The sequence below is a fragment of the Panthera pardus genome, unplaced genomic scaffold (genome assembly GCF_024362965.1).
Source record: "Panthera pardus isolate Hobbes unplaced genomic scaffold, ASM2436296v1 HiC_scaffold_16, whole genome shotgun sequence".
Classification (NCBI taxonomy): Eukaryota; Metazoa; Chordata; class Mammalia; order Carnivora; family Felidae; genus Panthera; species Panthera pardus.
Genome location: NW_026526721.1, coordinates 65032891 through 65060884, shown reverse-complemented (window position 1 = coordinate 65060884; position 27994 = coordinate 65032891). Strand labels below are relative to the sequence as shown.

Here is a 27994-nt window from a genome sequence, read left to right as displayed (position 1 = left end):
CAGGCAACTGGTACTCAACCCCACTGGGACCTTCTGGAGAACCTCGTGAAATGTCTCCTAGAACTCTCCACCTGGAAACTGTCAGCTTCCAACCCCCTCTGGTCAAGAAGTAGCCCCACGGGCACTAACCACCCCCAAATTCCCAGGCTGCACATGTTCAAGCACAAAACTTGCCATGGTACCCCATGCCAAAGCAACAGAGAAGCTCCAGGGGCAGAAGCAAACTGTGAAATGTGCAAAACAGGTCGGCTGCACCAGCATGAGTCAGCTGTTTACCTACAGAATGCTCCAGAATTCTATACAGGGGTAGAACGCTGATTGAAACAGAAGGGGTGGGTGTGTACTAAAACCTTCTTCATCCTACCCCTTGGTTCTATCACTGTGCTCACCTGAGGTGCCCTCAACCATGGCTACAGTAACTGCAATCCTGTCCAGCATGGCTGCCGGAAGTCTCTTCTGTGAAGGTAGCTGAGGTGGAGGGGTGGGAGTGCAGTTAAGGGTGGCCTGCTGAGCCCAGCACTCTCCAAAAAGTGGCCACTATATATGAGGTAGATGGCCCACTCCTGCAGTGGCAGGGCCATGAGTAGAGAGGGGTAACTCTGGGTGCTAAAACAAAACTTGAGACCGACACAGAAAAAACTGGCCCACAAAGCTCACAGTCTGTCTACCGCCAAAGCCAATGGCTCCCCCAGGCTGCCCAATGCAGTCTTCTCTCCCCTTGAGACTACTGGTTTGTGTGAGGTAGTGAGGGAGGGGCTGTGTGGTTGGTCTAGGCCACACCCTCTGAGGAGATGCTGATAAAAAGGGAAAGCTGAGCAAGCTTCCTCAAATCATACATAGCACCCTACCCATCCCTTGCTGTGACTTAAACATTTCTGGTGAAGAACATCAGATCTTCTAGGGAGTAAAAGGAAGTTGGAAGATATATCACCCAAAGAAAAACTGAGAAACTTGCCATTATTTTGGAGACAGCAAGAAAAGAACATCTCAGAACTGGGGCCTCATCCTTTGATTTTTTTAACACAAGAGAAAAAGAGCAATTGTTCTTCAGCAGGTAAGTACATTTAATATTATCTTAACGTGGGATAGCGGTAGGAATAGTTACCAATAACATGACTGCTTTTTTTTTTCTTAAGTTTACTTATTTATTTTGAGAGAGGGAGCAGGAAAGAGAGAATCCCAAGCAGGTTCCGCACTGCCAGTGCAGAGCCTGATGCAGGATTCGAACTCACAAACTGTGAGGTCATGACCTGAGCCCAAACCAAGAGTCAGACCGTTAACCAACTGAACCACCCAGGCACCCCAATCTGACTGCTTTTTAAACAAACATACCATCACTCCTATCTCCAAGATGCATACCTATTTCCAAAGGAGGCTGCCGGGGTCTCATTCCCATAGGAGGCTGAGGCTTCCCAGCACAGTTGGAGAATCATCACCAGAATTATGGCTCATAAAATTCTGGTGAATAAATGAATCCAAGCTAATCCTGGTTAAAATGGAGTGTGGCTAATAAAACAATCAAGGGTGGCTGGAAAATGACCTCTGGGGTGGTTCCCAAAGAGGAGGCCCAAATGTCCTCTGGGTAGCATTGGACTATGTCTGTGGTGGCAACCTCAGAAGATCACATTGAAGCACAGCATTCTATTTCAGTTCTAAATTTTGATATATTTACTGGAAAAAGTCAGCTTACTCACATTATAGTACATAATATAACTAAGTCATATTTGCAATATGTCTTTTCCCTTTCTACTGATAAATTTTTCTATCTGAATCTGTTTTCTATCTGAATCTGTTGATTCAGATCCTCTACCCCTTTAAGACATGTCTTTGTTTTTATATATACATATATATATATACACATATATATACACATATGTATATATATGTGTATATATATATATGTATATGTATATGTTAATGTATTGAGAAGGAAGTACTTTCGTAACTTAAGTACTGCCTTGGACAAACTATGCCCTCACCGATATTTTGTGTTTCTTGGTATGTTTTGAAGAACACCAGAACTTTGGCTAACCAATATTGACTGCCCTTGTAGTTCTCTGTGCTTTTACCCAAAGTCTTAATCATCTCCATAAACAGAGCCATTCTATGGGAGAGCTGTGGTTAGTTTGGGGAACATGTACAAGGCAGGGTTACCTCCTTGGAGTTCCCCCAACCTTTGCTTTTCCCACAAGATTGTCTGCTTTAGAAGTTTCTCAGATTAAGATCGCCGACTCATTTCAGGCAGGCAACTAGGGAGTTTTACAACCCATACTAGGCCGACCTTCCTTCCTGGGTGACTCTTTTTCCTTTCCAGGTTTGAAAATAAACCCACAACCTTTTATATTCAGGAGTTTGGAGACCCAGGTACACCATTCATGGTGTGTTTTTGCAAACATCACAGGAGAACCCTCTGTATGAGACGATTGAATTGTCTTCTGCTCCTGCCTTGTGCTTGCTGGGAGTTACCCATGTCTAACTTGGTTTGAAATTGTTTTCATTCTCTACCCTACGCAGCAAAAGCCATGGATCACGCAGCAAAGTGGAAAACACCACTACTGAAGCACCCATATCCCAAGCTCTTTCCGCTCTTGATGCTAGCTAGTCTTTTTTACTTCTGTTCAGGTAAGGAACTTTCAGGAACTTGACTGAGTATGCTGCTTCAAAGTTTAGGTGGTGGTATTTTCTGTGCTGCCCCCTTCTGTCACCCTGCAAGCTAACCTTCGGGGGCTGGATTTGGGAGGCTGTTGAGAAGAGCAGGGCTCATCCTGCTGAAGGATGGTTCTGACTTTATTTTTAAAATCCAAACAAAATATCTTCTTTCTGCTGAACAGCATACTACCTGGTTTCCCCAAAGTAAAGAGAAGAATCTGGCTTCAGCATGGTTTGCCGGTTTGCAAAGAGCCTGACATCAAAGGTCCTTAAAAGGTCTTAAAAGCTGCTAACTTAAAGCATGTCTGCACTGCAGGCATCACCCAGAATATCTAAGTGTGAGGGAAGGAGGCAGATGGATGGGGAGAGGAGTTTGGGCACATGGATTACTGGCCCGCAGTGGTGGTCGTCGTATATTTTCTGTCCTGGGCTGGAAATTTTGCTATTTCACATGGTTGCTGAATCAAGAGAACTGTGACTTAAGTTTCACAATTTATGCATCAGATATTATATATATATTTGGCAGTTATATGACCTTTCCAACAGTTACAGTTTTCTTCTGGTAAGTTAGGGGAGCACCCTCAAGTCTCCTGGGGAGTCTAAAGAGTTTAAAAATACTTAGAAGGAAACTTATACAGGCTTCCTGGAAATATGTGTGTGTGGAGGAACCAATGAAAAGGAGAATATAAAATTAAAACCAGAGTTTTAGCAATTATAGCAGGAAAATTAGAGGCAAGTGGAAGGAGATGATCTTTGAGCTAAAGAAAAATATTTAGGAAAGCACTTTGTCCTATAGCTACAGCCAGATTTCTTTGTTGCTGTACTGAGTCAACAAACAAATCCATGAACTTTTCATGCTTGAACACCTACTATGTACTTAAAAACTGTGCCTGGGAATCCTGTCCTCTAAGAGATTTGAGTGTGTTAGTTGGAGAAGGCAAAAGTAACCCACAGGCAAGTAAAGAGCAGTGAAGGGCCTGGTTCTGACTGTAAGAGCCTAAGACCAGGGAGGGCTGGGGCAGCTGGGCAGGCTTCTGGTGGAGGATGGGCAATGATGAGAGAATTCTGAGTAGGACAACAGCACAGAAAAAGGCACAAAGGTAAGGATGAGTCTGGCACAAGCAGTCTTCCTTTTGTTTACTCATTTATTAATTCAACAAATATTGAGCATCTCCTATGTACAGGAGACTTTTCTTGGTCCTGGGGACAAGTTGCGAGCAAAATTGGTGAGGCTGTTGTCTTCATGGAAGTTATAGTCATTAGGAAGAACGTGAAAATCAATCAAAGAATCACTCAAATGAATGTATGAGCAACAAGCAATGTCTTCCTCTGCCAGGAGAGAGTGGTGAGGGAGATCTGGGTGAAGGTGGGAGAGCAGCATGTGGAGGAAACAAAGGAGCAGGAAAGTGAAAGCAGCTGGTGTTGGGGCAGGCGGAGGCAGGGACCAGATTCCATGGGGCTTGAAGGCCATGGTCAGGAATCTGAATGTTATTTAGAGCATACTGGGAAGCCATGGAAGTGTTTTAAGGAGTTGTGACATGGTCTATACCAGTGCTGCTCACACCTCGATGATACATATCAATCACCCAGGGGCCTTGTCAAAAGCAGGAGATTTTTAGGGCAGTGAAAAGACTCAGTATGATACTGTAATGGTGGATACATGTCGTTTTACGTTTGTCAAAACCCATAGGATGTATAGTGTCAAGAATGATCCCTAAAGTAAAGTGCAGACTTTGGTGATAATGTGTTAATGTGTGTTCATTGATTGTCACAAATGTACCCTCTGGCATAGGATGTTGATGGTAGGGGAAGCTGTGTGCATGGACAAGATGGAGTATACAGGAACTCTCTGTACTTTCTATTCGTTTTGCTATGAACCTAAAACTGCTCTAAAATAAAGTCTGTATATTTTTTTGAAAAATACAGTTTCTGCCTAGGTGGGTCAGGGAGGGGCCTGAGATTCTGCATTTTTTAACAAGCAGTCAGGTGATACCGACACTGTTGGGCCACAGCCCTTCAGTTTGAGTAGTAAAGTTCTGAAATGACGTTAAAAAAAAAAAAAAAAAGGTGTTGCTAGAGCAGAAAGAATGGCTTGTAGGGCTGACAGAGCCATTGTGTGAAACCTGTCAGGAGGCTGTTATAGACAGCTTTGATGAAGAGACTGGAGTCAGAGGGAGATGGGGGAATCGGAGGGTGTGTGTGATGTAGAATCAGGGAGAGTTTGCCAGACCGGTGCAGCTAGGAGCTGAGCATGTCCTGTGGGAGGCAAGACTGGGTGAGATTATGGAGGCCTTTGCTTCAGGGAAAGAGATTTGGCACCCACCTTCCTCTCCTGGTCTGGTCCAGGAAGCTGCACTACCACCCACCCCCAGCCGTTGCTGCCCAGGACAGGTGACCTCTTTGTCCTGAAAAGGGAGGGGCCAGCTGAACTCCTCTCCACTTCTGGTTTGGTCTGTGGAGGCAAAACTAAAAACTCATGTACTCCAGAAACTGGTATGTATGTATGTATGTATGTATGTATTTATTTTTAAATTTTTTAAATGTTTATTTTATTTCTGAGAGACATACAGAGTGCAAGCAGGGGAGGGACAGAGAGAGAGGCAGACACAGAATCCAAAGCAGGCTCCAGACTCTGAGTTGTCAGCACAGAGCCTGACGCAGGACTCAAACTCACAAACTGTGAGATCATGACCTGAGCCGAAGTCAAATGCTTAACCAACTGAGACACCCAGGCACCCCCAGAAACTGGTATTTATAAGGCAGAGGATCTAACACGGTCGCTTTCAGAGGGGCTGACCTTGTCAGGCAGCTTTCTCTGAGGTGGGATATCTTCAGGGAAGCACAGCTCTAAGGGGAGTGGAGAGGCCTTTGGTAGGAGTGGGCCACGGACATAAGAAAGGTGTTTCCCGTAAGTTTATGGCATGAGGAAAACTGAGCCACAGGGAAAAGAATGCCCTCAATGCACCACAGACACTCTTCCTGTCATGTATTGTCTGAGCGCTGCTGGCCAAGCATCCTAGAAGTCACAGTTCTTGCTGTGAGAACTCTGATATTCAATGTCCCTGAGCTTTTTAAAGATTTAAGTACTGTTTAGAGACACAAAAGGGTCAGACTTTATACAGAGTGCATAGGCTGGGTCTCAAGAGGAGAGAAAGTCAGGAGCAATGGAAAAAATCAGGTAACAAGTCTGAAGTCTGTTACCTGCTGGAGAGCAGATACTTCTCCCCCTTGTGTTCCCAGCACCAAGCCCAAGGCCAACAGGAGCCCCAGGTGTGCTGGTTCCCTTCATGAAAAGTACTTAGAAGTGTCCCCAAAGGTCACTTCCATTGGAAGGATATACACAGACCATTAGCAGTAAATCTCTAGATGGTGGGGTTATAGATGACTTTTAGGTGTTTCTATATTTTCCATTCTTTCTAAATTTAGTGTGTTTCCTTTAGAGTTAGGGAACATCTTTACTTAAAAAGGACTCTCAAGTCCCAGTGAGCTAACATACAGCCCAACACATGGGGATTTAATCTGTTCTGCCCAGCTGTGGGCACTTGGCTCAGTCCGGATGTCAGCCAGTTACCACAGTGATTCTGGCCTGTCCTGGGTGTGATTCAATAAATCACATGCTGCATATGACAGGAAAGTTAATTAAGGAAATGACAGAAAATTAAGTTTAAAATTTCTGTATAGTGTGTTACAATTAACTTAGCACTTTTACATCTGGGTATTATATGATTTACTTCATATAATCCCCGTGATAATTATGTAAGTTTTAGTAGAGAATGTATTATGCCCCTTTTGTAGAGATTCCCAAGGAACCAATTTGTCCGAGGTTATGATTCTAATGTGCAAAAACCGATGGAGGCAGATCTCATCTCCTAATGTCTAGTCATGCATTCAGTAAATATTTATTGAGTGCCTACTTTGGGCCAGTCCCTGTTCTAGATTCTGTGGATATAATGATAAACTAAACGGATAAAGCTCCCCCCACCCGACCCCTCATTCCCATAGCCTCAGAAGTAACTACTGCTGAAGATAAACTTGAAGAGAAGTAAATCAGGGCAAGGGACTAACGAGGAGCAGCATGGATGAGGTCTGGGAGGAGGGCACTGGTTAGAGAGAGTCAAAGAAGGGCTCCCTGACAAAGGGAAATGAGGAACTGGGCTGTGTGGATGTCTGGGGAAGCAATGGTACACCTGTCATATGCCCACAACTGCAGAGGCATCTTCTGTGTGTTACCTCACAGAATCCTCATGCCCGCTTTGTTAGGTAAGTGTTGTTGTGCCCATCTGTAAAATAGTGAAGCAAGGTCAAAATTCAACTAGGTTTTAGGTAGTAATACTCAGATTTCAGGGACCTGACTCTCCCCTCCAGAGCCACTGAAGCACACAAAACACTTCAGAGACCTTTTAATTGTCTGCATGTAGCAGCCCTGAGTATGGAAGCTGGGTCCTGGTGGAATTTCCAAATTGCCCAGAAGATTTTTGGTTCCTCTTTTCAGTCTGGTTCTTCTTCAGCATGAGTGTGTGGTGAGAGGAGTTCACATAGGAACATTAGGATCCCATTGATGGTTACTGACCTTTAGAGAGACACCCACACTTCTCCTCAGATGGCTGGACAAAAACTCCTCAAGAGTCATCATTGAAGGGGTGCTTGCCTGGCTCAGTCAATAGAGCACATGACTCTTGATCTCAGGGTTGTGAGTTCAAGCCCCACATTGGGCGTGGAGCCTACTTAATTAACAACCAAAAAAAACCTTTTTTTAATTAAAAAAAAAGTCATTAGTCAAAGTAGCTCATTTTCAGTTAAGATTCCTCTTTTTTTCATTTTTGTTATTTTTATTTTTTTATTTTAGAGAGAGGAAGAGTGAGCAAGGGAAAGGGGCAGAGGGAGAGAAAGAGAGAATCTTAAGCAGGCTCCACACTGAAGGGCTCAATCCCACGACCCTGGGACTGAACTGGGACCTGAACTGAAATCAAGAGTCAGACACTCAACTGACTGAGCCATCTACGTGCCCCCGAGATTCCTCTTTTGCTAATGTCACCACATGTAAAAATTACTTAGAAATCCTGGATTCTTTTCGGGTGGGAACAAACAGATCATAGGGAAAGACCCTATTTAGAATCTCAGATGAATGAGCTGCTTTCTGTCGTGGTATCTGTAATGGCCAATCGCAAGACCAGAATCCTATGTATCTGACGTAACCCCTGAGTGAAATGAAAGGACCACAGGGTAGAAGTTGGGAGCAAGAGTTGGGGAAGGAAAGGAAAGTCTTATAGAAGACCTGCCATGTACTAGGGACTTTTCCATTTATATCATTTAATTGAATTTAATTTTACAGTGATTCTGAGAGGTAGGTATTACATACTTTTTACCGATGAGGAATTGGATTAATCAGCAAGTGGCTGAGCTGGGACTAGAATCCAAGTCAGTAGGAATCCGTAGTTGATGCTCCTACATACCAGTTTGCTTCTGCTGTATTTTTTAAATATAAAGTTTATTTATTTATTTTGAGAGACAGAAGGAGAGAGAGTGTGTGTGCATGCATGTGGGGGAGGGGCAGAGGGAGAGAGAGAGAATCCCAAGCAGTCTCTGCACTGTCAGCACAGAGCCCAAAGCGGACCTTGAACTCACAAAGCATTATCATGACCTGAGCCAAAACCAAAAGCCAACAGACCCTTAACTGACTGAGCCACCCAGGTGCCCTCTGCTGTATCTTTCTCAAAAGAGCTCAGGTTGCGGCGCCTGGGTGGCTCAGTCGGTTGACCGTCCAGCTTTTGATCTCGGCTCAGGTCATGATCTCACGATTTTGGGGGTCCGAGCCCTACATCGGGCTCTGTGCTGACAGCCTGAAGCCTGCCTGGGATTTTCTCTCTCTGCCCCACCCCCACTCATGCTGCGCACCCCCTCCCCCAAATAAGTAAACATTAGACAAAAAAAGAACTCAGGTTATTTATCTATTATGTGCTCCTCTGAAGTATATCTTTTCATTTCTTCACTTTCTCAGTTATGTTCCCTAAAGCTGGGGGTGGCAGTGTTCTGTGCAATTGCCAAAAGGGGTGCCTGAGATCATTGGGAGTTTCCTCACACTGCTCTGAAGATACCCACCATTAAAAAACTTACTTCCTAATGCTGTGGGGGGCCCATGTCCAATCTTATGAAGGCCTGAAGAACAGCTGTTGAGGTAGAGAGGTGCTCGTGCTCCATGATCATGCTATCTAAGAAGAGAGAGGGACTGGAGACTGGATCCTTTGATAGGGCCTCCCCAGGGGATGCCAGGTGGCTCTGGGGGATAGGGGACATGATAGCATTGGTGGGGGAAGCAGTGGCTAGTGAAAGAGCTTGGGCTTGGGGGACTCTGCTTGTAGGTCAAGCGTAGCATAGGAAGAACGGCCATGCCTTCTGAACCAAAAAAATCAGAAAATATAGTCTGCCAGGGGAGTTTGGTGCTACTGATAAACGCTTAGGAGCTAACAAAAAGGTGGAGTTTGGATACTGAAATGTTGGTATTTCTGGAATATACTGATGGGAAAATGGGCAGAATGTTTTAAATGGGACCCTCTAATAGGGTAACTGTCACATGGATTGCGGATAGCTGAAAAGACAAGGACCGGATATAGATCCATTTAGCATTGCTGAAAAGGATAGAAATAGTCTGGGGGGGGGGGTGCACACTAACCTTGTCTGGTGGAAATGAGGGGAGTCAATTCAGCCTGAAGTCATGAGTTCATTCCAGGCCTGGAACAAAAATGACTGTGCTTCTCAAAGCAAAAATGTTCAATGGTGGGGTCTGGCTGGGGGTGTGGGCAGTGTTGGCCTACTTAATCCTGGAACCGGGGCCTAAAGTTGGGGAAACCAATAAACAAGGAGAGTGGCCTGAAAGGTCTGGGCCAGAAAGTGTGAAACAGGGGCAGCTTCCTCTTCTGGGCTTAGTTTTCTCACCTATAAATAAGACAACCAAAATGAACTGACATGGAAGTCCTTTTAAGATCTCACAGTCCAATGATTTCCATATTCCTCATTGGGCTGAGTACATTGTGTACCCATACTTAGCATTCATATGCTAGGTTGCCTAAAGTCCTCCTTTTTCTGGGACTAGTGGACCTTCTCCCTCACTGTCCATCGACAGATGAATGGAAAAGAAAATGGAGTATATACATATGATGGAATATTATCATTATCTTATTATTCCTTAAAAAGGGAAGAGATTCTGGTACATGCTAAAACATGGATGAAACTTGAGGACACTATGCTAAGTGAAATAAGCCAGTCGCAAAAAGAAAATACTATATGATTCCAGTTATATGCAGTATCTAAAGTAGTCAAATTCATAGAAACAGAACATTAAGTGGTGGTTATCAAGAGGTAAAAAAAAAAAAAAAAAAAAAAAAAAAAAGAAATGCATACAGAGTTCCAGATTTGCAAGATGAAAAGTTCTGGAGCTCTGTTTCACAACAATGTGAATATACCTAATACTACTAAACTGTACACTTAAAAATGGTTAAGATGGTATAGTTTACATTATTTTATTTTTTAAGAATTTATTTATTTTTTAATTTACATCCAAGTTAGTTAGCATATGGTACAACAATAATTTCAGGAGTAGATTCCTTAAACCCCTTACACATTTAGCCCATGCCCCCTCCGACAACCCCTCCAGTAACCCTCTGTTTGTTCTCTATATTTAAGAGTCTCTTATGTTTTGTCCCCCTCCCTGTTTTTATATTATTTTTGCTTCCCTTCCTTTATGTTCATCTGTTTTGTATCTTAAATTCCTCATATGAGTGAAGTCATATGATATTTGTCTTTATCTGACTGGCTAATTTCACTTAGCATAATACCTTCTAGTTCCATCCACATAGTTGCAAATGGCAAGATTTCATTCCTTTTTTTTTTTTAAATTTTTTAAAATGTTTTTATTTATTTTTGAGACAGAGAGAGACTGAGCATGAGCAGGGGAGGGGCAGAGAGAGGGGGAGACACAGAATCTGAAGCGGGCTCCAGGCTCTGAGCTGTCAGCACAGAGCCCGACGCGGGGCTCGAACTCACGGTGCGTGAGATCATGACCTGAGCTGAAGTCGGACGCTCAACCGACTGAGCCACCCAGGCGCCCCTAGATTTCATTCCTTTTGATTGCTGAGTAATACTCCATTGTATATATAAACCACATCTTCTTTATCCATTCATCCCTCAATGGAAATTTGGGCTCTTTCCATACTTTGGCTATTGTCGATAGTGCTGCTATAAACATTGGGGTGCTTGTGCCCCTTCAAAGCAGCACACCTGTATTCCTTGGTAAATACCTAGTAGTGCAGTTGCTGGGTCATAGGGTAGTTCTAGTTTTAATTTTTTGAGGAACCTCCATACTGTTTTCCCGAGTGGCTGCATCAGTTTGCGTTCCCACCAGCAGTGCAAAAGAGATCCTCTTTCTCCGCATCCTTGCCGACATCTGTTGTTGCCTGAGTTGTTAATGTTAGCCATTCTGACAGGTGTGAGATGGTATCTCATTATGGTTTTGATTTGTATTTCCCTGATGATGAGTGATGTTGAGCATTTTTTCATGTGTCGGTTGGCCATCTGGATGTCTTCTTTGGAAAATTGTCTATTCATGTCTTTTGCCCATTTCTTCACTGGATTATTTGTTTTTTGGGTGTTGAGTTTGAGAAGTTCTTTGTAGATTTTGGATACTAACCCTTTATCTGATATGTCATTTGCAAATATCTTCTCCCATTCTTTCGGCCGCCTTTTAGTTTTGCTGATTGTTTCCTTTGCTGTGCAGAAGCTTTTTATTTTGATGAGGTCCCAGTAGTTAATTTTTGCTTTTGTTTCCCTTGCCTCCAGAGACATGTTGAGTAAGAAGTTGCTGAGGCCAAGGTCAGAGAGGTTTTTGCCTGCTTTCTCCTTGAGGATTTTGATGGCTTCCTGTCTTATGTTTAGGTCTCTTATCCATTTTGAGTTTACTTTTGCGTATGGTGTAAGAATGTGGTCCAGGTTCATTTTTCTGCATGTTGCTGTCCAGTTTTCCCAGCACCACTTGCTGAAGAGACTGTCTTTATTCCATTGGATATTCTTTCCTGCTTTGTCAGAGATTAATTGGCCATATGTTTGTGGGTCCATTTCTGAGTTCTCTATTCTATTCCATTGATCTAAGTGTCTGTTTTTGTGTCAGTACCATACTGTCTTGATGATTACAGCTTTGTAGTAGAGGCTAAAGTCTGGGATTATGATGCCTCCAGCTTTGGTCTTCTTCTTCAATATTACTTTGGCTATTCAGGGTCTTTTGTGGTTCCATACACTTTTTAGAATTGTTTGTTCTAGCTCTGTGAAGAATGCTGGTGTTATTTTGATGGGGATTGCTATTTTACATTTTTAAACCACAATAAAAAAAATAGCTCTGGGGACCAAAATGATCAAAACCAAACTGAGTTCTCTGATCATGCTTAGTCACTAGGTACAACACCTTGAGTTTTGTTATTGACAACCCTGAATTCCTGCTTGTGCAGGAGTCCATATTTAATAAATACAAAATCTTTTCTTTCTGCCTCTCCTTAGGTATCATCCAGGTGAACAAGACAGTGGAAGAAGTAGCAGTACTATCCTGTGATTACAACATTTCCACCAAAGAACTGACAGAAATTCGAATCTATTGGCAAAAGGATGATGAAATGGTGTTGGCTGTCATGTCTGGCAAAGTGCAAGTGTGGCCCAAGTACAAGAACCGCACATTCACTGATGTCACCGATAACCACTCCATTGTGATCATGGCTCTGCGCCTGTCAGACAATGGCAAATACACCTGTATCATTCAAAAGATTGAAAAAGGGTCTTACAAAGTGAAACACCTGACTTCGGTGATGTTATTGGTCAGAGGTCAGTGGGATTTTTCTGATTTACTATAAACTGGCAGACTGTTGATGCCCTTAAAGACATACTCCTATTGATTTAGGAGTATTGAAACATTGAAAATGTTACCAAGGAGGGATGTATCTGCATTTAGGGTTAAGTAAGTCTGTAATGTTACAATAAACCCTAACTGATCTCTCAAGACATTCTGGAAATATTGATTAGTGTGTATTTCTTGCATTTTGACAGTCCAAATTCATGGCAGTCATCCTGAAGTGCCTTCTGAATCATAAGGGGACACATTTGATTTGATGTAGCTGTACTATTAACTGCTCTTGCTCCAGTAATATATTCTTGTGAAAGTATATTGAAAGGTATAAGAACAATGCAGGCATAAATATTTTTCAAATAGTATTTGGATGCCTATTACTATGGCTATTATATTATTTATATTTATTATTATATTTGAGGCTCACATCTAATGGTTATTCCTACAAAGTTAGACATTAGAGGATTGGATACATAATTTATGTGGCAGGGAAGAAAATTCATAAATCAAAGTCCTACTTATACGTCTATCGTGAAGGCAAGCATTTCTTGGATAGGAAGGAATCTTGCGTTTATCACAGGTGGTAGTTCTAGAGGATACTAATATAGCCTGAGCCCCTTGCTGAGAAATTACAGCCCTTGACCATTCCCTCATACTTGAAATTCAAACACATTTCTTTTTCTTCCTGGACACTTGGGCCTTTAGTGGAAACTAAACCTATTACTTAATGAAAGATAATCATTAACCTTGATAACAGATCATGTAAGTGGATCCTTGGCAAATTCTTCACTATTCTTCTCTGCAGTCTGCAGCTATTTTGAATCTTTTACTTTAGCACCCAAATCACACTTAAAGCTTAGGAAGTGAGCCAGTTGTATAGAATTATCTTAAACCTCACTCTGTACTCCCTACTCATGAAGACAGCAATAATTATATAGGGGTGTGATTTTAGGTGTTCTTCAAAGCCCACCTTCTCCAAAATTCTAACCTGCATTGATTCTGAGAATCCCCACCATTATTGCTGCTCCTGCTTAGTTTCAGCACTTTTCCCCCTATGAGATCTCTGTTAAAAATGAAAATGTTTTACCTGGGGAGGAGGTAGCACCACAAACATATTAACCTGTATTAGTTAACGCATTGGCTATAGTCCTTTCTCTAATGGAATACCTAATGGGAAGTTGACTTAGGACTATGCACATTTTTTTAAATTTTTTTTTCAATATATGAAATTTATTGTCAAATTGGTTTCCATACAACACCCAGTGCTCATCCCAAAAGGTGCATTTTGATAGAAGGATGAAGAATAAAACCCAAGAGGGAAAAGAGTCAGAGTCTCAGGGAGTGCAAGACTACAGCAGGAGACCAAGGACAGCCAAGAAGGCAACATGAGAGTGCTAGGGGCCTCAAAAGGGCCGGGAGGGGGTGCCGTGGTAGGCACCAAAGTCAGAAAGGGGAAGACAAAAAGGGAAGCTTCACTTGCTTCATTTGACTCAGAACCAATCAATTCTGATTTTTCCATCTCAGAGCAGTGCTTCTCAAATGTTAAGGTTCCTATGAATCACTTGGAGATCTTATTAAAACGCAGAGTCAAATTCAGTAGGTCTGGGGTTGGATCTTCAATTCTGCGCCAACAGACTACCAAGTGATGCCTATATGGCTACTGTATGGTACGGTATGGCACAGTGATGCCTGTATGGTATGGACCACAGTTTGAGAAACAAGAAATTAAATAATCACTTGTTTGACTAGGGTGATCACTGTCCCACTTTGCCTAAGACTGAGAATTTTCCTCAAACGTGAGGTTTTCAGTGCCAAACCTGGGAAAATCTCAGGCTAACCAGGACAAGTTGGTTTCTCTACATTTGCCTAAGATTGCAAAATGATATTATATCAGCATAGCAGTATATAAAAGCCTCCATTAACCAGCATTTGGAGGAAGTAGCTATACTAGTTAACAGATTAACTAGGATAACAGATTTTTAGCTTTCTAACATATGTGCACCTCTTCTTCCAGTAAGATATTTTTACCCTACCCATTAAGATTGGTGAAAACATGGGTTAATTCATTAAAATGAGATACAAAGGAGTAATTCTTTGATAGTTCACAGTGTTGCAAGGCCTTAAGTACTATTACTTGATATGGATCACCTCCCTGAAGTGATAGGAGATAGCTGAGGCTGTTCTAAGCCTAGCCAGACCTTGCAAAGATGGTTTTTAATAGATAGAATATTTTTAATATTCTTGTGGTTAAGTATCTCTCAGAAAAGCAGCATGCAGAAATGAACATGAATCATAATTTAGGATATGAGTTACTTGGATTTGTTATTCCAGGTTAAAACACATAACAATGATGTTATAAGAAATAAAGGGAATATTCTTTTTTTTTTTTTTTTTTTTTTAAGATTTTAAGTAACCTCTACACCCAACTTGGGCCTTGAACTTACAACCTCAAGATCAAGAGTTGCATGCTCCACAGACTGAGCCACCCATGTGCCCTACAAAGGGAATATTCTTGATGTCAGCTACCATTGTAATGATCTCATCTTATAAGATAAATTTAAGAAGTAGAAATGTCAAACTAAAAATGGTTCAGGAAAATGTCAAACTTAATTTAGAGACAGAGTTGATTCAAAAAAGGTGACTTCACCTCCAACCAAATGCAAGCTTTTCTTTTTCCTGGCAATTCTAATCACTTGACATAACTTCCCCTTTCTCTTATTATTCACAGTTCTGCCAGGCGGTTTGGGAAGTTTTCCCCTGAGCAACTTGATATAAACGAGGGAGCTCATCTAAGAGGGCAAATTTGAGACCCACCTAAGTCAGTCTATTAACTGATTTCCTGTGTGTCAGGCTCTGTGCTTTATGATTTATATTAATGATGTCATTTAATGCTTACAGCCCTGGAAGGCAAGTGTTATTATCCCCATCTTACAGATGAGCAAAGTAAAACCGAAAGTGGTTATGCGATTGGCCCAGGGTTAAAGGGCAAAACTGGTTTTAAAGCTTGCTGTTGGATCTTGGCCAGTCTGTGCCTTAAAGGAATCTTTAGTAATCATGTATGGTTCACAGATGGTCTTTTCAAAAACCCCAACTTTCTGGAGAAGCACAGTCTTCATGAGTGGCTTCAGTTTTGCATTGTTTGTCTTGTATTAAAAGAAAATCCAAGTGGTACAATTTGTTTACATTGTGATACTTTTTTTTTTTTTTTTTAAGTAGGCGTCACACCCAGCACAGAGCCCAATGCCCATGCGGAGCTTGAAATCATGACCCTGAGATCAAGACCTGAGCTGATATCAAGAGTCGGACGCTTAATCGACTGAGCCACCCAGGCATCCCAATGATACTTTCTAAATAAACTCTTAAAAAAAAAAAAACAAAAAAACCTGCTGTTGATTACTATTATGCTATACTACACCTCTTTGTGGAACTCCAAATTGTGAAAAGAAAACTAACTGTATGGATGGGATGAAGTATCTGGGGCTTGGTTCCCCACATTCAGGCTGAGAAGTATAAATTTCTTTAGGCCTAAGAATAAGGAAGAAAACGGGTAAAGGAGCTTTCTCCCATGTTCTCTGCAGTCATTTCACCATGCTTTGTTTTGTATATGCTTTTGTATCATATTGGGAGTCAAATATACAAATGAAAGAGTGCCTCAAGTATCTCAGAGGAATGCTAGGAAGTCTCTTCTGTCCTTGTAACACATGTCAGAACAGCAAGAGAGTCAGCAAAGTATAGTGGTTGAGATCACAGGCTCAGTGTTGTACAATTTGGACAGAGGTTTATCTTATTAAAGACTACTTTTGAAAAAGTAAGGGCATGCTAAAGAAAATTTAGAGTAGTGGTTATCTCAAGTGTGGGAAATAGGGAGACAACAAAGGCGTGACCATACAACCAGATTTGCATAAGTTACAGTCAATGTGCTGGCTTTCAAGTTGGATGTGCTGGCTTTCGCGGGTATTTTTTACAGTATTAATTAGTAAATAGATCAATAAAAGAGCCATTTTATCTACCTCAAATATTAGGAAGAAAGGGAAGAAAAGAAAGGCAGGAAAGGAAAAGAGAAGAAAAAGCAGGCAAGAGAAGAGAAGAGGAAGAAAAGGAAGGTTCTGGTATCAGAAAAATTTGAATTGATACCCCAGTTTTGCCACTTACTCATGATTTCTCTCAACCTCAATCTGATTATTTATAAAATGTAAATTAGGTTAAATCATATGAAATTGCTGATATTTGGTCTTTCTTGATGTATACCTGCCTCCTAGGGTTGTTGTAGAGATGAAATGAGAGAGTGTCCAGACCTAAAAAACATTAAGAGTTCAATAAATGTTGTCTATTATTTTTCGCTTCACTTCTTACAAACGCAAATACTATGTCTATATCTATTCATATAAATCTACTTCTTTCTATAAGTGGTCTCCTACCTCCATCAAAAGTGATGAAGAATTGGGGTGCCTGGCTGGTTCAGTCGGAAGAGCATGTGGCTCTTGATCTCAGGGTCATGAGTTCGAGTCCCACAAGGGGTGTAGAGATCTTTAAAAAAAAGTGATGAAGAATTGTTATACCCAATTCAAACCAAAGTTAATCTTTGGATCATACAGAAGTATTAATGATTTGTGGGAAGTTGTAAATTATATCTCATTTTATTATTCTTATTAAAACCATATAATTTATTTTAAAAAAAACCAACAACCTCACTTCTCCCACCCCACCCCCAATACATGACAATATGTACTTACATCCTTGTTCTTTCTTCAGCTGACTTCCCTGTCCCTAGTATAACTGATCTTGGAAATCCATCTCATAACATCAAAAGGATAATGTGCTTAACTTCTGGAGGTTTTCCAAAGCCTCACCTCTCCTGGTTGGAAAATGAAGAAGAATTAAATGCCGTCAACACAACAGTTTCCCAAGATCCTGAAACTGAGCTCTACACTATTAGCAGTGAACTGGATTTCAATATGACAAACAACCATAGCTTCCTGTGTCTTGTCAAGTATGGAAACTTAATAGTATCACAGATCTTCAACTGGCAAAAATGTAAGTAACATAGTTCTGGGGAGTTTCTACTATGTAAAATCTAAAAAGAAAATAACTCAGCCAGATACATTGTAGAATTATGCATACTGACTTTGATAGCATTTCCTGTAGTATTTTTAGACCCACAAATGTTATGGTGACTTAAGGTCACTGTATAACGTGTGACCATAATGTTACTAGACTAATTGTTTTTAAAATAAACTTTCTAAAATTGAGACATCCAAATATCAAGTGGTCAGCTTAGGAAGTCATTATAACAATAGTGTTGATATCGGAAGCACTAAAATTTGTCCTTCTTTGGACTTGCCATTAGGGCTTTGGTGCTTTCTTTTTGGGTACCTCCTTCCCATTGTCCCATGGTGTCAAATAATTGTCTTTTGTGGGTGAATGTGCCTTTTAAGAACTACTGGTTCATTCAGAACCAAGTCTGGTAAAGAAGGTAAATGACAAGGTACTTGAGGACAATGCCTGAAAAGAAGGTCATTTTTGCCCAAACACCATGACCAAATACTTTACCCTTCAGGTAGTAAACATACAGAATTTTCTGTCCCCAAGAGGTGAAATCATTTGAAAATATAAAATAGGAAAAGCTGGGCTTGTATCAATTTATGCATGTTAAACCCTTAGTAGGTTATTACAGAACTCAGATTCTTCAAATAAGTGTCTAACTTCTATGGCTGATTATATGGAAGACCAGCAGGTCTCTCCCTCACCCCCTGAGCCCACTCCTAATGACATGTTTTGTGGATGCATAGTAATAAACAATATACTGAATCTCATATACACTGAGTGGCACATGGATACATAGTATAACATATAATGTATAGCGTGTCTTCCTCTTATCTTTACTTGTAATAGAGGAGATATTTTAGATGGTCTAGTAGCTCATTCTAGCTAATGAGCTAGATTTACTGTAGATCTTTCCTTCTTGAGGTGAACTCATTCATTATTTTTCTCAATAGGTAATGAGTAAAATTTCCTGGGAAAATTAGTTCAAATGCAGACAAAATTTTGACATGTTTTTATTAATAGTCCAAGCTCATTTCTTTCAATCATCTTTTATGTGTTCTAAAAAATTTATAAAACTGAGGTTTGAATCATATAGCTTATTAATTCAGCATTACTTTTCAGTTTATTAATATATCATTATTTAATCAATTGTAGATTATTGTGATTAAGGTAGGGAGTAAGTAGTCCACAGAAGAGTAATAGCTTCAGTTATCTTATTTTGGACATTATAGTTGGACTATGAATGTATATGATATTTTAGGACAGTAATTGGCAAATATTTTCAGAAAAGTAATATTTCAGTAAATATTTTAGTCTTTGTAGGTCATATGGTCTCTGGCTGGCACCAACTCAATTTTGCTCAATTTTACAGCATGGAAGCTGCCATAGACAAGACATAAATGAAGGCTATGGCTGTGTTCCAACAAAAGTTTATTCTAAAAAAGAGGGAGTAGGCCAGGTTTGGCCTGTAATTTGCTAACTTACAGGAAACAGAATGTAGCCCATTCAAATAAAAGGATGGAGCTGCTATTTAAAGATGATTTAGACCACCCAGCTTTATCATCTTTTCCCTAATATGCCTTCTCTCAATTCTTCCCTCAAGCTAAGGATGAACAGTACCCCTTTTCAGTCTAATGAAAAATACTAGGTCTTTACCCTCTTTGGTCTACAGTTACAACAATTAATGGAAAGATGATTAAGTACATGTGTTTGTTCATTTCTTTGTTCATTCAATCTTTATTAAGTAGTTATCAGCTATTAAGCATCTTGATAGATACTAGCCTTGATGGTCAGAGAGCTTTAGTATATCAATACTTTAAATCTCATTTATTGAACTATAGTCATCATTAAGAGTCAAAAGCAAATAATGTATTTGTGGCTGGTCAAGGGCTGACTGCATAAACAAACAAAAATTAGGCATACAGTTCATAGAAATGTTATAAGTCAATGTGAGTGAAGCTTTACTATATAAGTACCCACTCAAAAATAAATAAATAAATAAAACACCCAGGGGCACCTGGGTAGCTTAGTCAGTTCAGTGGCCAACTCTTGACTTTGGCTTAGGTCATGATCCCAGGGTCATAGGTTTGAGGACGCATGTCATGCTTAACACTTAGCGTGGAGCCTGCTTAAGATTCTTTCTTTCTCCCTCTGCCCCTCTCCCCTGCTCGCAAGCTCGCTCTCTCTCTAAAATAAAAAAATAAAATAAAAGTTAATTAATTTATTAGTTAAAATTTATTAAATAAATTAAAATTTATTTATTTATTAAATTCATTAATTTATTAATGAAAAACATACACACACATTTATTAATGAAACAGATTGGGTCCATGATTCTTTGAGTCTGGATCTGCCAAATTGGTTAACCCTTGATACAGTGGAAGGCACATAGGTTTGTGGAAGGGGGTAAATCAGGGCATCCCACTCATGGTGTGTCTGATAAGCACGTGTAGATGTCTCACATAACTCTGCAGTTAGGGTTCTGAGTCTGCTCTGTGGCACATGTACTAGGTTCCTAATTGGCATCATGACAGAGCCAGTTTGCCGTGACTAGTTCCTCCTTTTTTCTCTCAAACAACCATCCTCTTTCTAGGCTGCCTGAGGCTTGAGGATGGATGGGAAGTGGCCTTCCTTCTGAATGGAAGCCAGGAGTGAGTCGGAATCTGAAACTTTTAGACTCCCAGGATAATAACCAGAGAGCCCCCTTGTCATTCTGGTCGTTTGAGGCCAATCCTGGTAATCACGCATCTTCATGCAATCTAAAGAAAACCAAAGTTACCTAGTGTCTAAGTGGCAGGAGCACTATAATCAAATGTGCATTTTAGAATGATTACTGGGGCAGAATGTGTAGTTATTATTAGAGCCTAGGAAACCAGAGGCAAAGAGACCAAATGTAGACTACTAAGGTGGGCGAGAAGAAAAACCTGAACTAAGGCAGTTGCTGCATGAGATTTTGGGGAAAGGAACCAATTGCAGAGGTATCCTGAATACAGAATAGAAAGTCCATGGGAACCTACTGGGAAGTGAGCACAAAAAGAAGCCTTTACTCTTATTTAGGTAACTAATGGTGTTGCTGTTCACTGAGATGGGTGAATATAGGTGGAAGATATGCTTTGGAAAGAATATATTGAGTTCAGTTTAAATCAGGTGGAAATGCTAGCATCCAGCCATCTAGTTGGCAGCTGGAAATTCAAATCTGGAGTTCAGAAATGAGATCAGAAATATGATATGCGGATTTAGAAATCAGATGATATTTTAAATCTTGGGTGTGGATGAGATCACCCAGGAAGACTGGGGCCAGAGACAGGAGAATGGGACCACAGATGGAACCATGAGAGCAACGGTATTTGAAGAACAAGAGGAGGAAGAGCCTGCAAAGGAAACGGAGTCGGAACAAACAGAAGGAGAAGAAGGTGGTGTCATAGAAGTCCAAGGAGGAGGAGGCTTCAACTGGGCCACATGCTGAAGAGAATAAGCTGAAGACCAACATTTATCCTCAAGCCGTGGTAATCAGAAAAATGAAAAAGCAAAAAGTTAGCAAATGTTCAATATTGATTTGTAAACTATTCCAGAGAAGTCAGATGAGCTGCTAATATTTCTTTTGTGTCCCTGTCCTTTCTCTAGATGCCATTGCTAACTACTAAAGAATAAACAATGTAGCTACTGCTCCTGATCAGCAGGGACAGACAGCAGTCCCACATCCCTGTCTTCTCTCCACCCACATTGTTCCCTGTGTCCCCCTGTTCTCTCTGTTCTGTGTTCTACAGCTGCTAGCTGGTTTGCAGAGCTCCCCTCCAGGATGACCCCACCTAATACCAAACCACAGCTACTCTTAGTTCTTTGCTATGCCTCTTCTATCCGTCCAGAAGCTCTAGGCTGGACAGTGAAAATTAAATGTGTATCTGAAAATAAATGCAAAAGAGCTCCTGTAGCTTTAGGCAGCCACTGTGAGGTGTGTGTGTGTGTGTGTGTGTGTGTGTGTGTGTGTGTTAAGAGAATGTGCTGAGAGAAAGGGAAAAGGCATGACAGATCTAGAAAAAGAAAAATAAGGCATATCTAGAACATGATGTCAAATAATTATTAATAACACATAGTTATATCAGCTATAAAAATGAGATATAAAGACAAGAATGCTGTTAAAGTATCTCCTTAGAATCTTTTTCATGTCAATTTAACTCAGTAAATGCAACTTCCAAAATGTCTTTTTCACATTTGATATCTGACATCTGGATATTAGTTGCCCACAAATATGTGTCCGATCAAAGAGTTACACAAGAAAAATGCTAGCAGCTGCACAGTGGATGAGCAGAGAAAGCAGTGAAATACTCTATAGTTGTGTCAACATAAGAGGCATAGAATATGGCAGGTGGAAACACATGAGAGCTGACACTCTTCTTTTCCCTCCACAGCAGAGCCACAGCCTTCTAATAATCAGCTCTGGATCATTATCCTGAGCTCAGTAGTAAGTGGGATTGTTGTGATCACTGCACTTACCTTAAGATGCCTAGTCCACAGTAAGTACTATCGTACTATCATTCTGACCTTGATTCCTGGAAGCCCAAACTCCATCAGTATGGGTCAGCGTCTCTCTGAGGTTTTAGCCTCGGTTATACCCTCCTCCCGTTTTATGGAAACTTTAGTGTCTCATTTACGTGTCTCACCAAGTTCTGTTCATCCACTGGACAGACGTTTCTCGGACACCTACTATGTGCCCCGTTCTCTACTAGGCACTGGAGTTACAAGTATGAGCAATCACTCCCCTCAAGACACATTCTAGTTTAGTCCTTTTATTTTCCCCCCTAACTTTATATTTTCTTGGAGACGCTGAGGCCTGCTAACTAATTTGAAAACATTTCTGATGCAAAGTGATATTCTAATCTTTGATTTTCAATTGGAGAAAAGTCAGAATGCCAAGGTTTGGGGCTAAGACTCATCCCACAGGTAGGATAAAAAGGTCTGGTGGGCTCAAGGATGATTTTGATACAGACTGCCCAGCCTCACCCCTCTAGTTCAGGATTTCCCATTCTTAATACTACTGACATTTGGGGCCAGATAATTCTTTGTTTTAGGGTTCTGTTCTGTGCATCGTAGCATATTTAGCAGCATCTCTAGGCTCTACTCACTATATGCCAGTAGCACCCCTGCCCCAGTTGTGACAACCAAAAATGTCCCTGTTACATTACAAATGTCCCGGGGAGGGTGTGGGGGGAGGGGGTGGTTAGAAATCTCCCTGGTTTAAGAACCACTGACCTAGTTCTAACCCAGCAAAGGCTTGCTGAGATATATGGGCACCATTTAAGGGAAACTAACCTATCTAAATCTTTACTGTTTGTGCTTGTTTTCAAGGACCTGCTGCAAGGTGGAGACAAAGAGAAATGGGGAGAGCGCGGAAATGGAAAAGATCTCACCTGTCTACATAGATTCTGCAGAACAACTGTATGAGCAGAGCGTCTGGAGGTAGCCTCTTTAGCTCTTCTCTACTAGGGTGGAATACATGGATTATGAGGCACAGCGCTTTCTTCCTCTCAGCACCAAATTTAAGCTCTTTCACCTACTACTACTAACCTCAATTAAAAACTTAATTCAGGTTACTCTAAACGGGTGATTGGCATCTCTTTTCCCCACATACGACTTGCTTATTGTATAACCTCTTTCTCTGCTGTACCATTCTGCCATGTTGAAATGTCTCCCTCTTGTCAGTCAACTCAGTGTCTTTCATTACCTATAAAACACTACTTTAAGTGCATCTTGAATATTCCTGGCCCAACTCCTTGTGCTGATCATTCCTTTTCCCCTGTATCCTTCACTGATGGACACTGATTGGGGTCACTTACTGGTCACTCTGTACCACCTCAGTAACATCCTCTTTGGTCTCCCTGCCTCTTATAGAGCCATCCTACTAACCCAGTGACAGAGCTAAATTTCATAATCACTTCTCCATGTCATTTTTCCCACTTAAAAACTCAGAAGAGACCCCCCCGCCCATGCCTCGAAAAGTTCCAAGACTTTGAACTTTCCACATTTCAGTCGATCTCTTTAGTATAAACATTCTCAGTTCTTTCAACTGTTCTCCATGTAGTAGTTCCAGAAGCTTCATGTGAATACACTAAATGTCAACAAATGGAGTCCAGGACTTTAGATATGGTCTAATTCTACATACAATGAGAAAATTACTATCTGGGATCTGAAATGTTCTTTATGTTAAGGAAGCCTAACACAGCATCAGCTTTTTTTGAGTCACAGTATTAACGTACATCAATTTTGTATTATCCTAAACTACCCAGTTCTTTTCAGTAAGAGAAACATTAGAATCCAAGAGACTGATACCAGATCCAGGGTGGTTGATAGCCTCCATAAACAGTTCCATTTTGACTTACAAAGTTAGGGTGAAAAAGTATAAGAAATGCGAGTCTCTCTGCTGAATCATTAACTGTGAACTTGCAGGAAATATGGCAGATAAAAAAAACCATGTTGAAGACACCATGAAGATAGAGTCAGCCAAATCCAGGATGTGAGAAATTATAAGACAAATGACCCAATTTCTTCAACAAATAAATGGCAGAGAAAGGAGTGTTATAGATCAAAAGAAACCTGAGACATATGAATGAAAAGTAACATTTGTTTCTTGTTTACTCTGTGATTCAAACAAGCCAATTGTCAAAATACATTTTTTAGGTAATTGGAGAAAATTGAACACCATCTGTATGTTAGATGTTAATGAATTGTTTATTAATCTTGTTAGATATGATAATGCTGTAATTATGCTAACATAAGCATCACCTATGAGAAATACATACATACTCAAGCATCTGCACATAAAATGATGTGCTACCTAGGATTTAAAATTCTCTGAAGAAATTAAAATTTGGGTAGGCATAGGGAAAGATGAAACAAGAATAGCAGAAAATGCATAGTTGTAAGCTAGTGAGGAGGCCCATGAATTCACTGAATCTAGTCTTCTATGCAATGTATGAACCTCTCTGAAATAGGCTGGTGCCTTTGGGCTATTAGTATGAATGTAACTTTCTATAGTGTTACTATCATTGAAGAAATAAAGATGTTTTCACAGGGGGGAAAAAAAAGAAACAAGAGTCTATGGAGTTACCTTTACAAAACAAAAGGAAATTAAACACAACACCTGAGATTTATATAATAGGTTTTGTTTTACAAAAGCATTATTTCATTTTAGTCTTATAAAAATCTCTATGAGCAAGTTCTTTACATCCATTTTATAGGAAAGAAACCTGAGGCACCCTCCCACAGGCTGAGTGATTTTCCCAAGGTCGGGCAGGCAAGGAGCAAAGCCAGAACTCAAACTGGGCATTAAGCTCCGGTTCCTTTCACACCATAGCAGCCTATACACATTTCCCCACAATAGTCTCTCAGTTTCCTATCCTGTTTTCTTTACAACTGCTTTAGGATGCTCTGTCCAGGATGTCCCCCTCAGTTCTGTGATTACCTAGAGCTTCCCTGACTTCCCTTATTAACAGTCTTCTGCTCAGTTGGCTGATACCTCATATTGAAGCCATGGGTCCAGTCTTCTACATGGCCATCTTGCCCAGTTCAAGCAACAATGCCTTTGAACTGCTGTAGCAGTGCTATCTTGAGCACATCACATTCCATCCCGGGTTTATTTTCACATGCTGTGTCTTATATTCTTTACTAAATTGTAGGCTTATTGAGAACAACCATGCCTGATATGTCTGTTTGCCTCATAGGTAGAAGAGTATTGCCTTGATCAATAGTTTGGTTGTTTGATAACTGGTGCTTAATATTTGTCTGACATTTCATGTATCAAAAATTGCCAGACTTGTCCTAAATTCTCCCATAATTCAGACTTCCCTTTATATTCTTTAGCCATCAAGATTAATATCTACAATGCCCCCTCAATTTGGGAGCACCTATGTGATAAAAAATATAAAATTTTAAAATGTTTTCTTCCTTTGGGGATTTAGGGTTTAAAGTATTTTATTTGTTTGTTTCCTCAGGTCCCACCTCCATCTTAGATTGACCTCTTTGAATTTCCTCAGATGGCCAGGATTATCCCACCTTGTACTTCATGTATCTGTTTTCTAGGAGCCTCTTCATTTCAGTGGCTCTGCAGAAAGTGACTAGTGGGATACAGTGGGAACATTAGTAGCTCTGGTAGGCTTGGTCAAAGAATTTAGAAACACAGAATTGCTTGAGCCTGGAAGAGACATTTGAAAATACTTGTTAATGACAAGGACATCAAGGCCCAGGAGGTGACCTGAATGATCAAGGCCAGAGCCAGAACCCAGATTTCCTGTGTCTGGTGCTCTTTTCCATCATCAGTCTGGGTCTGTGGTATTAACTGGTGTATATATACATACACACCAGTCACAACGTTTCTGGAAAAAGAATTTGTTCAATGTCAGGCCAACTTTATGGACTTGATCTGACGCAACACTGGAGGACTTTATGTTGTAAAAAGCAATCTGATGCTAATGTGTGGGTAGTATGCTGGTATGTATACCAATATGAGGATAATGGAACATTGTCTATGTGTAGCCAGTATTTCATTTTCCTTTGTGCTCTCCTCTGTTGCTCTCCCACTTCTCTATCAGGTTCTGGAGAAAGACCTATCCAAAACTAATATCCTCTGATGTGTAAGATGAATGACTTATACACTTCAAAACAATAGCCAGGTTGGAGAGGGATAGTCACATCCTACTGGTTCATATTGGACTGATAATCTCCTTAAATGGCTTCATGTTGTTTAACCTCGTTTATAAAATATTTATGAGAAAGTTCTCATTTAAAATGAGATAGGTTTTTGTGTATTACTAAACAGTAAGCTATCTTTAGAAATTGAGGTAATGAAAGTAGCATTCCATAGAGCTTCCTCAGATCACTAAAGTGGCTTTTCCTCCTTGGCATTTCTGATCCTTCTGACATCAGCAGAGAATTGAAAAGAAGTGGCAAACTGCTACTCCTGTGTTACTCATGACTCCCCTTTCTCTGACGTTGCCTTCCACAACTCAGTGGACCAGGAAGTGGTCCTTGGTCCTAACTTAAGCTGGAGGAATCAGATATTCTCATTTGAAAATTTGAAGTTGGATAGCAAGTTGACCAAGTATCTCAAATATGGCTAGATTTAAAACATTTAATTTTGGTAGCTATAAAAGGACTGAATTACGCTATATAGTCTAAGAAACAGAAGTACACTTTTAAATGGTTGCTCTCAGAACAAAATCACGGAAGAAATAAAAGTAGGAGACTGACAAAAACTTTAAGCAAAATACAAAAAAAAAAGGGAGTTGCTGCATTTGGTTAAGATTAATAATCCTTAGACATGATCAAAAGGAGACCTCAAGAAGTAGTCACAAAACAGAAGACACCTAAGAGAGCTTATTTATATTTAAAATAAGTTATATTGTTACTTATTACATTTGATAAATGTGTCAGTACTATTTTTTTCAAAAAGTGGTTATTTTACCTCTATTCTGATATTTTTGTGATACTAAAAAAATTATTTTAAAAACCAACCACCTAGTTTTATAATTTCTAGTTGGGAGAATTTAATCTATATGTGTATATGAATAAAGCAATAAAGAGATTGACTAACTGCCAATTTGTCAGCAATTTATGAATAGGATAATTAAGAAAAACAGGTTTTATGGAATGTGGTGAGGACATATAAATCGTGGTAAAAATATACTTGTGCACAGGTTCTTCTATCCTTATAACTACTACTATTTGTTTTTCTATCATCCCCTGTGGGCCAGGGCATTGTGTTACACTCTACATGCATCATTTCATTTAATACCCATTGTGATGTGGATACTGTTTCATTTGATAAAGGGGAAAACTGAGACTTAAAGTAAAATGGCTTTGCTTTGGTCACATGGCTGCAAAGCCATAGATGCCAAGCCAGCGATTTGCCTCCAGAGCCCATGGTTTCAGCCACTACACCACATGGCTACACAAACCTGGCTCCTGAAAATGGTTATTTTCAGGGCAGGAACTAAAAACAAAGAGGTCCAACATGAAAACAAAGCACTAGATGTACACTTAGTGCATTGCTCCCCTCTCATTTAGTAAAAGTTTCAGTCTGCATGACAGCTTCCTTCTAAAGGAGCAAGCTCCTGCAATGTACAGACTGAATATCTATGCTAAGTATCTTCTGCATATTATAGCATAGACATTTTGTCAGCAACACTGAGAAGAAAAAAAGATGGGCTCCTTTTTTTTTTTTTGTAATAATGCTTATCTACTTGATTTTTGTTAAATTTATATCTTATTTCAAATGACATAGGAATTATCTTTTTTATTAAAACAAAACCAAACCCTACTACACACTTAGGCCCACAATGTTTCTAGGATCCAAAGGCACAAGGATTTCATCACAGACCCATTTGCCTAACCTAGTGATACCTCCTCCTTCTAGTGACTAAGTAT

The 27994-nt window shown here is 40.3% G+C and overlaps 1 protein-coding gene across 2 annotated transcripts; it reads left to right on the top strand.

Annotated features, from left to right (window-relative positions):
- The first annotated feature begins 413 nt into the window (after positions 1-413).
- Positions 414-27167, top strand: CD80 (CD80 molecule). 2 transcript variants are annotated; one of them, XM_019448458.2, is made up of 7 exons: positions 425-1054; positions 2515-2622; positions 12193-12510; positions 17285-17566; positions 21985-22089; positions 22922-23032; positions 25564-27167. In XM_019448458.2, the coding sequence occupies exons 2-6, from the start codon at positions 2523-2525 to the stop codon at positions 22993-22995; spliced, it is 879 nt and encodes a 292-aa protein (XP_019304003.1). In that variant the 5' UTR covers positions 425-1054; positions 2515-2522; the 3' UTR covers positions 22996-23032; positions 25564-27167. The 2 variants fall into 2 exon arrangements, with proteins under 2 accessions (XP_019304002.2, XP_019304003.1); XM_019448457.2 differs by lacking the exons at positions 22922-23032; positions 25564-27167 and having other exon boundaries at positions 414-1054; positions 21985-22899.
- Positions 27168-27994: the final 827 nt, after the last annotated feature.

What these genes read in the sequence shown, in the direction of transcription:
- CD80 (XM_019448457.2), top strand. Translation starts at nt 2,523, where the DNA reads ATGGATCACGCAGCAAAGTGGAAAACACCACTACTGAAGCACCCATAT. An exon ending in TCTTTTTTACTTCTGTTCAG is followed by an intron (nt 2,623 to 12,192) that starts GTAAGGAACTTT and finishes GCCTCTCCTTAG; the next exon opens with GTATCATCCAGGTGAACAAG. An exon ending in GGTGATGTTATTGGTCAGAG is followed by an intron (nt 12,511 to 17,284) that starts GTCAGTGGGATT and finishes TTCTTTCTTCAG; the next exon opens with CTGACTTCCCTGTCCCTAGT.